Genomic DNA, 17,955 nt, shown 5'->3' with positions numbered 1-17,955 from the left:
TGTTCCAACTGTGAGCAGGCGCAGATTTAGGTGGGCTTGAGGGGAAACCCTCGATAAAAAATTACACTGTATATATAGGGTAGATTTTTTGTATTTATGTAGATATATAAGTTTTGAATACTCTAAACAAATGCAAAAGGTTAGCTCAAGTGATCCAGGGTGTTCAAAATTCACTCTAGCATCCAAGGTTCAATTCTCAAGAAAACATTATTTTTTATACGGAAAAGGCTCAAATATGTCATCGAACTATCGGAAACGACTCATTTATGTCACTCGTCAATAGTTTGGCTCATTTATGCCATCGAACTATCGGAAATGGTTCATTTATGCCACTTATCAATAGTTTGGCTCATTTATGCCATCGCCCATTGCCAAAATGACTCATCCATGTCATTTTTCATGAACGCCGGTTTTATAATACCAGATATGACACGTGGCGTCTAATTAGAGGTCTACGTCGTTTAATTAAACCAGCCTAATTTTAAATTCAAATTAATATAAAATCCGATCCATACACTCCACCCTCCCACAATCACAAACCTCTAATTAGACGTCACGTGTCATATATGGTATTATAAAATCGCCGTTAATGTAAAATGACACGGATGAGTCATTTTGGTAACGGGCGATGACATAAATGAGCCAAACTATTGATGAGTGGCATAAATGAGCCATTTCCGATAATTCAATGGCATAAATGAGCCAAACTATTGACGAGTGGTATGAATGAGCCATTTTTAATAGTTCAATGGCATATTTGAGCCTTTTCCGTTTTTTATATTTAGCTTTTGTTATTTTTTTCGAACCCTCTGAGTGAAATTCCTGAATCCGCCATGTGAGTACAATCTTCGTTTTCTCTAGATTCAATGGGCACTTGATAACTACTATATTTTACCCTACAGTTATTTCTTTCCTTTGCGCACAACTTCACTAGATGACAAGGTGACTTGGTATCTATCTTTGGCCAAGGAATGGACTTATTTTTTTTTCCCTTTTGTTTTCATTCTCTTCATTTAAATAATGTGAAAAGGCCTAAAAGTCTTTGGAAATTCTGGTACTTTTCCCCCTTCCCTTTAGTTTAGTTAATCTGTATTAATTGGTGTATTGCGTTAAAATGTGAAAGGTCAGGACGTTTACGATAACTGAACATTATGTCGAACAGTTACATGACCATATAAATATAAGAGAACCACTTGGAATCATGTCAATAGTTTGTGAAGAACAACCCTTGAAAGATATACACTGGACGGTTGCCGCTAGCGCTGAATGAAGCTGCCGGAGAAGTTGAAAAATTTGTGTGGTGGTTTCAGGGTCATCAAGGTGGGAGAAACCAAGGAGTACTTTCAGATGAAGAAATATAATAGGATAAATGAAGGGAAGTATGGAAGTGAGATTATATAATGGCGTGGTCTTTGGTGTAGCGATGTTGGTGACACTAAACGATTAAATCTTCTTGTAACTTATTTTTACATTTGATATCACAGTTATAATGCAAGTGGAAAAGTATTCAAAACACACTTGAAATTAACAAATGCCAATCCAAAAAGAGAGACAATGAGGGGAACTACCTAAGCATTGGGCTTTTTCTTTCAGTTGATCAGGCAGAAGGAGTTGCGCCTTTGTTCTTTAGAGAAGAAGAGGACTCTATTTGGCTGAAAGGAATTTCGAGTTTATCATGCCATTGCTATACATTAAAATTTAAGGCGTGCCAAGTTAGTTGTGTAGATTCTCTAATGGTGTACTATTGTTAACGGTTTCAGACTTAGATTATGAAAGTTTGAACTCCATAAATTATTTCAAGAGTTTAAATTGATAAAGGTTTAACTCCATGCATGAATTATACGCCCATGAGGTTTGAAACTCCAATAAATATATTTAAACCAAGTCCCTATGTGGCTTACACCACAATAAAAAAGTTATTAGTGACATTGGGCATTCAAGAGCCGTTTCTTCACAGAAAATGGATTTATGAGCTAGTAGGTTAAGAAGAATGCATTTTGACCAAATTACAAACGTGAGGGGCATATTTGAATCTTTTTTCATCATAATATAAGCCAGAAAAAATTAATAGATTTAGGGAGTAGATGATACAATTTGATCCCCTCAAAGAAGATAGCTTAACCTTTACTCGTCGTTTTTTTTATAAGCTTAATGCATCACTTTGTCTAAATGAATTATATTTCAATTTTTGTTCCGAGTAAATGTTTCAATAGTTTCTATCAAGATCAATGCCTCAAATCAATCAAATCAGTGGAAAACTAGTAAAGTTTGGTGGGAAAAATAGGTAGACGTATCTAATTAAGATTTAAAATCAGTGAGTAATAATATATGAAGTATGACACATTTCATAGTATTACTTTGTGACTATCAGTTTAAATTTAATATATTATATATTCTCAACAACTCAACTATATTGTCTAGTGGGAGTTGATTGCTTAGAGAGCACTTAAATTGGAATAAAGTCATCTATCTTTTTTGTGTCTTTCAAAAGTTACTATATTTTATTGAATTAGCTTCATTGATTATCTTCACCGAATTTTGTATTTTCCAATTGAAGGCATCATCAGTGTTGATATCATAGATGAATTAAGACGTCTATTTAATTAATTTTAATGAACAGAGAATTGCTCTAGGCATCGGTACTACAACGTACAAATACAGCTTGAGGGCTGATGTTGCAACCTAGAGAAAGAATTTCAAATCAATGAAAATGAGGTAAGTAAATCATGTAAGTTATTGTGTTATGTATACTTACTAAGATAAGACGAGAAACTGATTAAAAACGAAAGGTGTAAATATTAAAAGAGAGTTTAAGTTTAATTTTATGCAGCAACAATATAAGAAATACAAAAAAGGGTCAAAATTGCCCTTAACTTATTAGAAATGGTTAAAAAATGTCATCCTTCCACCTATTGGATCAAATTTGTCATCCTTCAACCTATTAAGACAAAAAATACCTTTAACGTTAAACTTAAGTCTAAAATTCTTCTAAACAAAAACTGATGTGGAGCATATGAATTTTTTAATTAAATATGTGACATTTTTAATTATTGGTCCACATGTAATTAGACTCAAATCCAACCTATTAACTGCAACCCATTTTTAAAAGACCCAACACTTCTTTTTCATCCAACGTAGAACCTTTTTTCGGTTTATTTAATGATGCATCGTTCCTGTGCGGGATGCATTAGTGAAAAAAAATTACAAGGGACAATGAATTGGATTTGGGTCTGAAAGTGTAACAAAAAGCTCTCCAAAAGTCTTCCCTAAAACAATAAGCCCATAGTATGTAGCTATTGAAAGTTAAAAGTCTTGGCTAACATTTTCTTGGCGATCTCATAAGTAGGGGTGTACAAAGCAAACCGACAAACCGCACCAAACCGATAAATCGAGTCAAACCGAAAGAAAAACTCGACTAGTGGTTTGGTTTGACTTGATTTAATGTTGAAAAAAAAAAACCCGACCATAATTGGTTTGGTTTGGTTTTAGCTAAAAAAGTCAAGCGAACCAAACCAACCTGACATTACGTGTATTCCATCTTTAAAATATTTTATACATAAAAATATTTATTTGTAATGTAATTTGTAAATAATTCTTAAATTTTTTCATAGTTTTTTTGTCTTTTATCATATTATTTTAAGCTTGAATTTAGAATTTTGAATGCCAATAAGTTTTATATCTCATGGATGTTAGTAACTCAAATAAGTCCAAATCAAAACCAACTCAACACTAATGCTAACAAAAGAAATTCAATTCTAACACTAGGAATGACAATAATGTTGAATATCTATTCTTTAGTTTTGCATAATTGGTTTATAGCGTAAAAATACATAACTTAATTTTTTTCTTTGTCATGTAAGTAATACTTATTAGCCGTACTTATTTTAGCATAACTTAGTATTTAGATTAAAGTCATTTTCTTTATGGCTTATTAATTAGCAATACTTATTTTAACCGATTTTATTATCTTTTTTGTTGAATATTTTAATACGATGTCATCACCTATCTCACATTTTATGTTATTTTCTTAAGAAACACCTTAGTTATATAGTTGTATCTTACTAGGACTAAAAAAATATTTGAAGTAAAAGTTATATGTTTTGTATGAAGACTTTTTCGGGAAAAAACCCGAACAACCCGAGAAAACCGAATAACCCGAGAAAACCCGAAGTTGAAAAACCCGAATTTTATTGGTTTGATTTGGTTTATAAATTTAAAAACCCGACGCAATTGGTTTGGTTTGGTGTTTGAAAAATCCAAACCAACCCGGTCCATGTACACCCTTATTCATAAGATTGAAAGCTATAGATTTCATAAGTTCTTGAGATACAAAACTAATATGGTAAATGCTTAATGCTATAAATAGGGGTGTACATAGACCGGGTTGATTCGGGGTTTTTCAAATACCAAACCAAACCAATTGTGTCGGGTTTTTAAATTCTACAAATCAAACCAAACTAATAAAAGTCGGATTTTTTAACTCCGGGTTTTTCGGTTTCCTTAGATTTTTCGGGGTTTTCCGGTAAAGTCTTCATACACAACAGATAACTTGTGCTTCAAATATTTCTTTAGTACTAGTAAGATACAACTACGTAATTAATGCGTTTGTTAAGAAAATAACACAAAATGTGAGATGAATGATGACACTGTACGAAAATATTCAACAAAAAAGATAATTCAATCGCTAAGCCCTAATGAAAATGATCAAAATCTAAAGGTACTAAGTTATGCTAAAATAAGTATTGCTAATAAGTATTAATTACATGACTAAATATTAAAGAAAAACTAAATTAAATTATTTATTTTCACTTTCTAAACCAAAGCAAAACTAGGAAAAGATATTCAATATTATTGTTACTCCTAGGGTTAGAATTCAATTTATTTTGTTAGCATTAGTATTGATTTAGGCTTTATTTGAGTCACTAATATCTATGGGCTATAAAATTTATTGGACCATTCAAAATTCTAAGACCAAGCTTGAAATAATATGTGAAAAGATAAAAACTATGAAAAAATTTAAGGGATATTTACAAATTACATTACAAATAAATATTTTTATGTATTAAATATTTCTAAAAATTGTGTACATGTAATGTCGGGTTGTTTTGGTTAGGTTTGACTTTTTTAAGTTAAAACCAAACCAATTATGATCGAATTTTTTTGCCAATATCAAATCACTAGTCGGATTTTTTTTCTCGGTTTGACTTGGATTGTTGGTTTGGTGCGGTTTGTCGGTTTTCTTTGTACACTCCTGGCTATAAAATGTCATATCACGAACTTTTCTAATGTAGTTATCAAAATTTCATATCTTGGATGAAGAGGAAGAAGTGTCGGGTCTTTTAGAAATGGGCTTGAGCTAATGATTTGAATTGTGTCTAATTATATGTGGACCAATAAAAATAATGCCACATATTAATTAAAAAATTCATACATTCCACATCAGTTTTTGTTAAAAGAAGGGATAATTTTAGACTTAAATTTAATGGTAAGGGCATTTTTTTATCTTAACAGGTGGAAGGAAGGGCAAATTTGATCTAATAGGTGGAAGAAGGACATTTTTGAACCATTTCTTAAGGATATTTTTAACCCTTTTCCGTAAGAAATATTTATACAATCACGTAAGGTAAAATATAATAGCGAGTCCTTCTATTTCATAAGCACCAAGTGAACACTTACAATAAGGATAAAATACATAGACAGACACTGAAACTTAGCTCCAACTGTTAGTAAGCGTTTGGACATGTGATTTCATGTCATGGTTTCAAGTTATGAGATGAAATCAGTGTTTGGACATGCAATTTCATCTTATGATTTCATCACATGAGATGAAATCCCAAATGATCCAAAAAGGCATGATTTAGGATTTCAAATCATAATTTTAAAATATTTAAATGTAAAACTTGACCTATAAGTTTATATTTTGTAAAAAAATACATATTTTTAATAATTACTCCCACCAACCTCATTAACTTCTACCAACCTTTATTTATGTGGGAGGATTATATTTAACAATTACTCCCACCGACTAAAGTTTGTTCAATTGATGTTTTATTTTTTAGACAGGTCTTTTAGTAACATATTTAATTTTGTTATAAATTAAGGCTTGCTCATTTGGTAAGATTGTATAAGAATTGAAAAAGTTTTGATAGTTTTCACAACTTATGGGTTTTTTATGTTTATAAAAAATAAAAAAATACAACTTAAGAAATTCAAATTGCATGTCCAAATATGATTTCATCTCATGATTTCAAATTATGTCCAAACATCTCCTAATTAGTTTGACTCTAAAACTTACCCAATGACCAAGTAGACACTTCAACTTGACACATGTGTGTCTCGTGGATCCCCCGACTGGCAGGTTTAGAACGTGAGTTACAATCGCAAATGACATGGAAAAGTGACAAATCAAAAATTGCCACGTGTATTTTTAAATATATAAAAAAAAAAGTACATATGATAGGGAATAAAAAACGTTAGAAAATCCCCTTCGCCCCCAGCACTCCAGTAACTCCACCAGGGAGCACCAGCACCACCGCTGTTTCCATTAGCCCAAATCAACTTGACGTATATAAATCACTACACAACTAGACCTGAATATATTTAAATAGTACAAACGTCTAGTGTTTGCTTTTACAAACATGGAATCGTATCATTTAAGTGGCCTAGTTACTTACATTATGTCTGACGATCATTAGACATAATCAAGGAATGGTGAATTTGAAAACCCAATCCTTCAAACCTTTGTTATGGAGTCGGATAAATTTTACGCCCTTTGGTTGAATCATAAGTTAGGGATATTTTCATTTATTTCATAAATACTAATACATACTTCTCTGGTAACTAGTTGTAATAAATATCTAGGCAAAATATTTAGAAAACATTTGTTGTAGGCTTGAATATTATCGCGCTAAGCTTCTCTCTAGATAAAGGAGGAATACTTTGTTCATTCCTGAAGAAATTTGCTGGATCAACTTTGGTCTTTACTTGTACCAATCTTTTGAAGTTGTTCTTGAAGTATTTCATTCCCCAAATGCTTGCTTGTGCATAGTTTGTAATCCCTTTGTTGTTCACTCCCAAATCAAGATCCCTATAGTTGATATATGCCGCTCTTGGAGACTTAGAAACATACCTAGACATGTATCGGTAAAGTTTCTGAGTCCAAGCTATATATCTCTGAGAACTTGCCAATTCTTCCCAAATCACCTGATAGTGGATCATGAATATGTTCCCAGCTCTATGGGGGAAGGGAGTTTCGGATTCTGAGTAATCGTTAAACTTTCCTCCCCAAGGGCTGAATTGCAGTTGAACCGTAGTTTCTTCCTCTTGAATTAGTTTCCATATACTTTTTAGACCATTCATGGAGATAACCTGCTGGACATAATCTGACTTTGATTTACTATAAGATAATGGATCAGTATTGGCAGTCCTGTTTAGTAAAACATCAGGTGACTCACTTCCTGGGAAATGAGCAAAGAAGAGAATAGATTCTATCCAACTCATCTCAACACAATCTTCTTTTGACACCCCTAATTCAGGGAAAATCTTTCTCATTTCGTGAAGGAGTTCTTTGATTTGTCCGACAAACATCGCTGTAAAGGAGACTTGAAAAAAGCTCTTCCCATATGTTGTTATGAAGATTCTAATGAGAAGATTGTTATCAACCTTGTGAGCAATATGTTGCCATTTGTAGATTAGTTGAGTTGCATTTTGTTCTAGAGATAGTGTTACATTGAAAGCAGTCACCTTGTCAGGAACATCAAGTAGCTTCACCTTCCACGAGACAATGATACCAAAGCTAGTTCCTCCACCTCCTCGAATAGCCCAAAATAGGTCTTCTCCCATGGAATTTCGATCTAAAATTCTTCCTTTTACATCAATTATTTTAGCATCAATGATGTAATCAGCAGCTATGCCATACTTTCGAGACATCATGCTATAGCCTCCGCCACTAAAGTGTCCTCCAACACCAACTGTAGGGCAGGACCCCGCGACAAAAGACAGAGTCCTACTTTTCGTTGCAATGCTATGGTAAAGTTCTCCTAGGTTCGCACCAGCTTGGATCCAAGCAGTCTTGTTTATTGTGTCAATGGAGATTTTTCTTAGGTTTCGAAGATCAACGATGACAAAAGGAGTGTCAGAAACGAACGAAAGGCCTTCATAGTCGTGTCCACCACTGCGTATTCTGATCTGTAAGGCATGTATCTTTGAGCAATGTACAACTATTTGGATCTGAGATTCATCAAAAGGAGTGAAAATGACGAATGGTTTGACATCTAACGATATCCTTGGATTTCCTTCGTAGGATTTCAAAATGGTAGAATATGATGAGTTCTCCAGGGTGTAAATGAATTGGGATATTGAGCTTGAGTTCTTTATTTGATGAGAAAGGCATTCAAGAAAATCATCACGACTACTTTTTACTGAAGCAATACATGAAGAAAAAAGGAATAGTGAAAGAAGGAGAAGGAATGCTAATGTGTTAGAAATCTCCATCTTGATGCTAAATGGTTTTGCATATAATCCCCAAATTAACTTGCTGCAGCAAGAACAATTGTTTGTTTTGTTTGAACAGTCAAACCAAATTCTCAATAATTGATGGACTGTATATTACGACTTTTCATCTGAACATTTTACTTAGTTGTTAAGTTCCTTGTTTTTTAAAGGCCTCCATGTGACAGCCGTGAATATAATAATGTGTTTGAATCCGCTACTTTTGTAGGATGAAAAAAAAAAAGTTGAACCAAACTAACACAAAAAAAAAAAACATAAGTAGGTTTCACGCACTAATTTAGTGCGTAAAAGGACCAAACTAAAATAAGAGTTTGGCCTTTCACGCACGAAATTTGTGTGTGAATGAGCCCAACAGAATGTTTCAATATTGGTGCAAACAATTCATTGATTTGATTTTTTTTTCCCCTTCCATATTCTGACTTTAGTGGCCAATAGGGCCCTCATTGGGACAGCATAATTTGACAAAATTTTGGGCCCTATATCATGTGGAAATATAAAGATAAAGTGAACATGCAAAATTCTAACTTGCCCCCTAGTACCTTATTCTCAGAGTCCGGAATTAAAATGCCCCAAAAAAAATTATTTTGAACCAAAATATCCAACAAAAAAATATGTTACAAAACTACCTTTAGCGTAGTAATTTATTGCGCTAAAGCAGTTCACGAAGACGGAGCCGTTAATCGCTTTAAATGCTAAAGATTTTACCGCATTATAGAATTTGTTAAAAAAAAAAAAAATTCTATAACGCAGTAAAATACTGCGTTATAGAAACAGTACGAAAAAAAAAAAATTGGCCAACTTTATTTTTTGAAACACTTAGTGTTTTTTTTCCATACTTTGACCAATGATTAGTCGTGTGTCAAGATTAAAAACGTCAATATTTTATATAGAACCCGATATTTTTTCTGCGTACAATAATGTAGGATCATACATCAAGGATACGTAAATGTTCGGATCGTCATTTTAGGGGTTGAAACGTGTCCGAAGTAAGTTTTATTTGTAAACTTTAGGTTTAAGTGTTCTATATACATAGACGTCCATTTTTGTTTGAAGTCTTGTTGTCATTAGCTTAAGGTTTTTTATTTTTAGGGTTTAGATTTATTGAAAATAAAGCCGTTGCCAAAAGGTTTTTAATGACCGCTTTAGCGCAAGATTTTCTTTCGCACTAAAGAATATTTTTTTTTTTGTATAGCGCAGTAAAATAGCGAGCACTAAAAAAAAAAAAAAAATTGGCAATTTTTTTTTTGCAACACTTAGTGTGTTTTTTCATACTTTGACCAACGATTAGTCGTGTGTCAAGACTCCAAAACGTCAATATTTTATATAGAATCTGATATTTTTTTCTACGTACAATAATGTAGGCTCAATACATCAAGGATACGTAAACGTTCGGATCGTCATTTTAGGGGTTGAAAAGGTACCCGAAGTAAATTTTTTTATTAGGGTATTTTGGTTCAAAATGATTTTTTTGAGGGCATTTTGGTTCCGAACTCTAAGAATAAGGTACTATGGTGCAAGTTAGAATTTTGCATGTTCACTTTATCTTTATATTTCCACATGATATAGGGCCCAAAATTTTGTCAAATTATGCTGTCCCGGCCCTATTGGCCACTAAAGTCAGAATATGGAAGGGCTCATTCACGTGCAAATTTCTGTTGTTTGGGAAAGCATTGCAAGAAAAATTGCATTTGTATGTAGTGTCAGACCTACTCCTAGAATTAGAAATGTAGCATACAGTTGTCTTATGTTCTAGTTATGTAGCTTATATGTTAGTAAGTTTCTGAGTTCTGTTCTTGGATATCTGGCTGAGATTGGTCTAGCTATGGTTTTGTAAAGATACTTTGGTGACTAATACAAAATATTAGTTACTAAAAGAAAAACAATGTCTCGTCATTATTCAACACAGTAAGCTTCTGCCGTAATTTCCTTCTTCACCGATTATCAATATTACTACACCCTCACTCTCAATTTATGCGACACTCTTTTCTTTTTAGTCGATCTAAAAAACATTACATCTTTTTTATATTTCACGATAATTTGATTTTAAACTTCTCATTTTACCTTTAATTATAATGAAATGAATTATAGCTACAAAACATTTTAAGGCTTATTTTAGACCACAAATTTTTGAAATCTTCCGTTTTATCCTCAATTCCGTACTCAGTCAAACACGTTCACATAAAATGGGATAGAGGGAGTATCATTTAGCATATCCCGTTACGTCAATTCCATATCTAACTTAAGACTACCTCATCGCAGTGCACGCTGGAAAAAATTTCTTTCTGGTAATATTTCTTTTTTTCTCAGCTAATGGCCATTAAATTTGAAATAATACTTATTCTATACGGTATTAAATTGTGTGACCACTTTATCTAACAACCGTAAACACATTTTTATTTAGTAATAGTAATGTATATAACCAAAAGTCGATTACAACTCGTTTGATACTGATTCATAATTGTTGTTGATGAACAAAACAAAAGTAATAGAAGCTTCTAGAAATCGGAAGGAGAAAGAGCAAGAACAGTGAAAAGCTTATAGAGTCTCTTGGAGAATGCCTTGATAAATATATGCACACCAAATGCCGGAGACACAAAAGGCAAGGACCATAACACAGCGGATCATGCCGCCGTGATACTTCATTGTGCTTAATGTCGTCGGTGGTACCGCCTTGATCCTCCTTGCCACGTGTATTCCCGGCGACTCTCGGATGATCACGCACCGACGATAGGGATGCGACGGGACACTTTGAGCCCGTTTGGATTGGCTTAATTTAAGTTCTTTTTAGCCATTTTGTAGCGTTTGGATAAAGTAAAAAAAATGCTTTTAAGTACTTATTTTTAAATGAAAATATCTAAAATAAGCCAAAAGCTATAATTCCTAACTTAAAATTTATGCTTAAAAGCCACTTAAAATAAGCCCATCCAAATGGGTTGTTTGTGTTTGCAGCGAAATGATTGATTTTTTTTTTTTTTTTTTTGGGGGGGAAATTATGTATAACGGAATGTGGGATCTGAAGTACGTATGTCCTCCAGGTGGCAAATAGCTATTGGGTGAGATAAGTGTTAAGTGACATGTGATTGGCAGAGTAAACACAGTCACTTTCTTATTTTAAAATATATATTTCGTTTTCAATGTGGGATTCCCACGAAGTCCGCATTCATGTGGCCGGTGATTAAATTCGAATTCACGTTGGAAAATTTCAAATTAAACATAAACAGTTCTCTAATAAAAGTGAATTGTACCTGGAAGAATATTTTTATTGGGAAAACTACGTATATATACATGTTAAGGAGAAATATTTACGAAACGTAACGATAGTTTTCCTTATTTACAAAACATAACGATATATTACAAAACATGACGGATTTTCATATATTTTTCATTTTTTTATTTTTTTTCCAGAAAATATATATATTTTTTATAAAAAAAATATTATTTTTTTTAAAAATATTTTTATTTTTTAAAAAAATAATTTTTATATATATTTTTTAAATATTAATATTTTTTTTTTTTGCTCAATGGCTTAAAAAATTACCTCATATTTCTATGTATGAAAGTTGTATGAAATGTGTATGTGTGAGCAAAATTTTTAATATAATTTTCATATACAAAATTTTGAGCGAAAACTTTAAGCCTTGAATATTGTATGAAAATTGTTACAATGTTGTTGTAGTTGTATTAATTTTCCGTAAACCTAATATGAAATTTATATACAAACAAATGTGAATGAAATTCTAAGTCTTGAGGAAGATATACACATTTCATACCATTCTCATGCATAAAATTTTAAGCATAATGTTTAAGCCTTGATCAAGATATACACATTTCATACGTTCTTCATACATAAAATTTGAGCGAACTTTTTAAGCCTTGAGCAAGATATACACATTTCATACACAAAAATTTGAGCGATTATTTTAAGTCTTGAATGTTGTATCAAAGTTATATACAATGTTGTTGTAGTTGTATTAATTTTACGTAAATCTAACATGAACTTTATACATGAAAATGTGAGCGAAATTTTAAGACATGAGCAAGATACAAATTTCATATTGTTTTCATACACACAATTTTGAGCGGATTTTTTAAGCCTCTGAACGAGATATACACATTTCGTACATTTTTCATACACTAAATTTTGAGCAAACTTTTTAAGTCTGGAGCGAGATATACACATTTCATACAACTTTCATACATAAGTTTTTGAGCAAAAAAAAAAAATATTAATTTTTTAAAAAAATAAAAATAAATTTTAAAAAAATAAAAAAATATTTTTTAAAAAAATGATTTTTAAAAAATAAAAAATAATTTAATTTTTTTTTTTTAAAATATAAAGCATGTTTTGTATAGGATTTGTAATGTTATGTTTTGTAAATATAAAACTATCGTCACGTTTCGTAAATATTTCTCCTTAAGATGTATATATATGTTAAAGACCCATATTTATTTTGCTTTTACTTTGCTGAAAGTACACAAGTCCATTAAATCAAATTCTTAAAATTATTATAGTATAGTTTGTTGTATGCTAAAACGAATGTCTTAATTTGTATAATTAGTCCATTACTGTAAATAATTATTTTGTTTTATTGAGTCAAAAAGCCTAATTAAGTGATTGATCAGTTAGTTAATCTGAATTTAGTCTGATTTTTCAGAAAGTGATTGATTTTATGAGAAATCTATTGCCATTGATTTTAATCGGGTTATTTTATAAATGTTTGGTCACAATTGAAATTCAAAGTGTTACATTCTAAACAAAAAATTAACCTATTTTTTTGGGGTGAAACAACGCGCGCCCCCTCAAACCAAAATAATTATCCGTCCATACCCCCATTACTTTCGTACGCCCAAAAAAATCAAAATTATTTACCAAAGATGGCCCCAAATTATGTGATATCAACATGATATCAACATAGTATAAAAACATACTGAGATGACATCATGGAAGACTGCTTCAGTCCGTCTCTTAGTGTACATAATACCATCATGGTATATAAATATACTGAGATGATATTATGGATGATCATGTTCATTTATTCAAAAAGACACTTTTTTAAAAAAAAAACCTCTATGATACCATTATCTTTTATACATATATTATGATGGTATCATGGAGTTGCTTCAATCATTCTATAAGGCACTCCTCAGGACCATGGGTACCATCGTGGTATATAAATATACCGAGATGGTATCACGAGGACTAAGAGGAGGACTATTAGTCCTCCATGATACCATCACGACAAATAAATATACGCAATGATATCATGGAGGAAGGATTTTAGGCGAAGAGGTAGGTCGGGTAAATAGTTTTAGGCGAGGGGGTACGGCGGGTAATTAGTTTAGGAGGGGCATGGGGCGGCCCGGCCCACCAAACTACTTAAAAACGTAAAATCACTCAAGACTTCTCACTTCGTCGACTTCACCCAACTATTTTGAACCCTAGCTGCACAAGAGAACCTCCTTTCTCCACGTTTGTTCCAGCCAGAAATGGCAAAGTATCGAGCCTATTTGCTTTTACAGATCTTGTTTGAACATATCAGGCAAGGGCATTAATTGATCTTGTCTTCTCCGGCGAATTGTTACCACGCAATGTAGAACACTTACTCATCTCTCCTTTTTTATTTCTTTTTCTGAACCACGGACAGGGTCTTAGTGACTCTTGTCTTATTGTAGATTTGAAAAATTCTCGAGAAGAGTTCAACGAATTTCAATTGTTCAAACATTTGTAATTTCTTCCTAACACTGATAATAAAAAATTAAAAAAACAAAAAAAAACTCTATTGTTACTCCGAAAAACTTTTTTTGTTGGTCAAATATTTTAAATCTTTTTAAAAAAGAATTTGACAAAAAAATATTTTTAGCCTCAAGAACTTGGCTAATAGATTATTAGTCCTATAAAAATAGCTTAAACTAAATACTTGTCACATAAATTATCCTATATTGGTTTAGTATCCTTCTCACTCGTATTCTGGCTTCTTCTCTTTCTTTTGCATTCTTTTATCGAGATTTTCTATTGTATAAAAACACCATGATCTTGACATGTCTTTTTTTTTTTTTTTTTTTTCATTTACCAAAATATATATTTACAAAGCAGGTCTCACTCAAAATTGGGCAACTTTGGACAAATGGCCCCAAAGCTGCATCCTCTATTCTCCATTCTACTCTACTCCTACTCATCTGCTAAGGATAGAAATTAAGTTCCACAAGTTTGCTAGTTAATCTTTGCTTCAAGCTTCCCCTTTGCACCACTTCTTGTATGATCTGCCTGACCATTGGATTCGATGGTCGACTCTTAGCTTGGAAAATTCGTATGTTCCTCTCTGTCCATAGGTGTGTATATGCAAGCAGCTACAGTCATTCTGTATACTATATTGATATTTAATTCAAATCTAAGGATAATATGGAATTTTAAAGCATCACTGCTACGTGTCTATAGGACCTAAAGGGTACTATCATATGTCTCAATATATAAGCAGTGGAATTGACATTAACTTAAATGTTCCCCGTTAAAACTTGGAACTTCAAATAGAAAAAATCCAAGCAGCATATCGTTTACGGAACACGTATAATTTTCTTATCGGGTCCCGTGTGACTAAAACAAATTAAAAAAAAAAAAAAATCCAACTGAAAGAAAAACTTGATTACTTAGAGAACTCTCACCTTAATCTCTTATATTGACCTTCAGGATCGTACAAGGGTTGATTACCTATAGAACTCTCACCTTAATCTTCCAACTTTACTACAACAACAACATACCCAGTGTAATCTTTCAACTTAACAGCAAAAACAAATATTGCAGAAAGAATATAATGTTGCACAAAGTTGTAAGCTTAACTTTAGAAATAAATAATAAAGAATACAACAAAAAGTTTCCAGCTTAACTGGAGAAGGAAATCACCTTATTGAGGAAACAAGATGTGAAAAAACTCCTGGTTTATCTTCATTCTTTTATGGCTGTCTCAAACTTCATTAATGTTCAATAGAGAGTTACCTTGTCAAACCTCCCCTTTAATGAAGATATTTCAACATGTAGCACTATTTTAACTTGATATGTATGAAGAAGTAACATGCAGAACACAATGGATATAAATACATCTTCAAAGGTTCATGCTGCACACATCAAGACCCCTTCATTCTGAGACATTTCTTTAAAAAACATCAGTTGCTTTAAGAAACTTCTCAATTGCTAAAGCTTTTGCTCATACACTTGAAAGTTCAGGGTAATACACTTGTTATATTTGCGTTGGAAATTTCAGGAATTGTGAACTGTAATGTAGTAGGCCATTTTAAAAAAAAAAAATGGATGCCATAACATCAGTAAGATTGTACTTATTCTAGTTCCTTAATCAGACACTCATTTAAGTAAAAATATTTTAGACAATAGTTATCTACAGACTACCATCTATTGGAGAAAAAAAGTTCAGTCCAGCAAGTAAGGAACTTGATTCTCTTTTATTTTTCTCCCTCTCACACGAGGTTTTACAACTATATTCGTTCTTTTTCATTTTTCTCCTGTTCACACAATGTTTAATACATAGTTAAAAACACTTTAGATGTTGTGAGATGAAGTCCCAACTCAATGTTCAAAGGAGAAAAAAAATTAGAATAGTAAAATCACAACCATGAATAGACTCACTTAATTAATAGGTTATTACATTCTCATCTAGCTCTTATAATCCTAGTACATTATTCTTCAATTTTCCAATAGTAATATAGATTTACCGGTATATTTCCCATAATAACAGACTTAAAATACAAAATTCCCATGACAATAAACATATTTCAAACTTCAAAAGAAAGGGATTGGGCTCCTCTCCATTTCCCTTCTCTCCATTTTCCCCAAGTTCTACTTTGGATTAGAGACACATGGCATGAATTAGAATTAATGGCTAAGATTTAATTGACTAAAACAAGGCTCTAACCATGATTTACATAATTAATAACTTATCCATAAAAATATTAGAATATTATCTCTCTCTTCCTATTTTACTTTTCCTACCCAGTATATTTATGGATAAGTTATTAATTATATAAATCATGATTAGATCTTTGTTTTAGTCAATTAAATTTTAGCCATTAATTCTAACCCATGCCATGTGTCTCTAATCTATGGTAGAGCTTGGGGAAAATCGAGAGAAGGGAAATGGAGAGGAGCTCAATCCAAAAGAAAGTTACTCCAATACAAAACATAATAACCCTAGTTTTTTGTCATGCTTTGTTAGTAATGAAACAATCACCAGCACATAACCATCACTTAATTGTAGACTAAAATCTCTTGGGCATTCTATAAATGTTCAGCTCCTTCCCTCGATACTCGCATTGTCGATTATAGATCCTTTTGCAAGTGTAGAAGGTTGACAAACTACCATCTGAAAGAAAGCAAATATGAGAAAAAGATTCAAAAAGTTAGTAGGCATAACCATCTAAATCCACTTCAGAGGCTCAAGACAAAAATGCTTGAGAAAACGCCCACTTATCCAAGTTCAAAACAGAGATGAGTGAGAGTAGACAGCCACATATATTATAGTAATGAAAATCCAGGTAGTAGCAATAATTTTAACATGTCCTAAAGTACATATTTCATTCATTGACCCTAATTATGTTAAGACTCATAACAAACTATACTAAAATTCAAAATCTAGGACCCACATAACTGTGATATTCACAAGCATTATTATCACATATAAAAATCAAAAAGGAAGAGGAGAGGACCTTGTTGAGCAAAAATCACCAAAATACACTGATTGACTAAGGACCTCGATAAATCAGCAAACCCAAATTATGATGAAACATCTCTTAATCTACAAAGACTTCAAACTGGAGTTTCTGAAGAGTTGTTTTGAGATGAATTTGACAATTTATGAGCGATTTTCTAGGATGATAGGGTCTGGGCTGAAAGAGCTTGAAAAATGAGATATGGTAAGAGTTCTGGCTTTGCCTGATGAAATCAGTAATTAGTACTGATCGAAGATATGCCTTCACTTTGAGAGCATTTCTGGGAGTTCTTTGATGTGAATTGAAAATGTTGCAATAGAAAAAAGTTTCATAAAACCGTAACATTACACATATCTATTGTAACGGCAGAAAAAGCCGTTGCCTATGTACCTCTACAGTAACGGTTGTTTTGCTGATGCAACGGTTTGTTTGAAAAAGTGTCTCAACAGGTTAACAATCTTTGTACAATAGTTGTAACTGTTGCGAAAATCATTGCCGTAGGTCCAATCTCTGGTAATGTATATATTATTAGTTGTTTCCTTGTGATCAAGAGAAAGAGGGATGTCCTTCCACCACGGCTAAGATCGATGCGAGCCACCGCAATTGACTATGATGATGGTTTCTTGTGCAAGAATTTCCACAATCCCGGTTGAGCCTGTCAAACCCAAGGTGTCCAACAAGCAACCACATTGATAGCCTACACTTTCACAGTCGGAGCATGACCACTGA

At 32.4% G+C, this 17,955-nt stretch overlaps 1 protein-coding gene and 1 long non-coding RNA gene across 2 annotated transcripts; both read right to left on the bottom strand.

The window, feature by feature from the left end:
• Positions 1 to 6,745: 6,745 nt before the first annotated feature.
• LOC132035147 (berberine bridge enzyme-like 18) lies at positions 6,746 to 8,608 on the bottom strand. The gene has a single exon (XM_059425443.1). The coding sequence runs from the start codon at positions 8,491 to 8,493 to the stop codon at positions 6,871 to 6,873; it is 1,623 nt and encodes a 540-aa protein (XP_059281426.1). The 5' UTR covers positions 8,494 to 8,608; the 3' UTR covers positions 6,746 to 6,870.
• Positions 8,609 to 16,138: 7,530 nt separating this feature from the next.
• Positions 16,139 to 17,387, bottom strand: LOC132035146 (uncharacterized). Its single transcript, XR_009409183.1, has 2 exons — positions 16,695 to 17,387; positions 16,139 to 16,322 (listed from the first exon to the last, which is right to left on the bottom strand). It is a non-coding gene; the product is annotated as an uncharacterized LOC132035146 (long non-coding RNA).
• Positions 17,388 to 17,955: the final 568 nt, after the last annotated feature.

This window comes from Lycium ferocissimum, chromosome 10 (genome assembly GCF_029784015.1).
Source record: "Lycium ferocissimum isolate CSIRO_LF1 chromosome 10, AGI_CSIRO_Lferr_CH_V1, whole genome shotgun sequence".
Lineage (NCBI taxonomy): Eukaryota > Viridiplantae > Streptophyta > Magnoliopsida > Solanales > Solanaceae > Lycium > Lycium ferocissimum.
The sequence above is the reverse complement of the archived record's forward strand: the minus strand, read 5'-3'. Positions and strand labels throughout refer to the sequence as shown.

Bases quoted from the DNA above. Each gene is read 5' to 3' on its own strand.
- LOC132035147 (XM_059425443.1), bottom strand. From the start codon at position 8,493: ATGGAGATTTCTAACACATTAGCATTCCTTCTCCTTCTTTCACTATTC.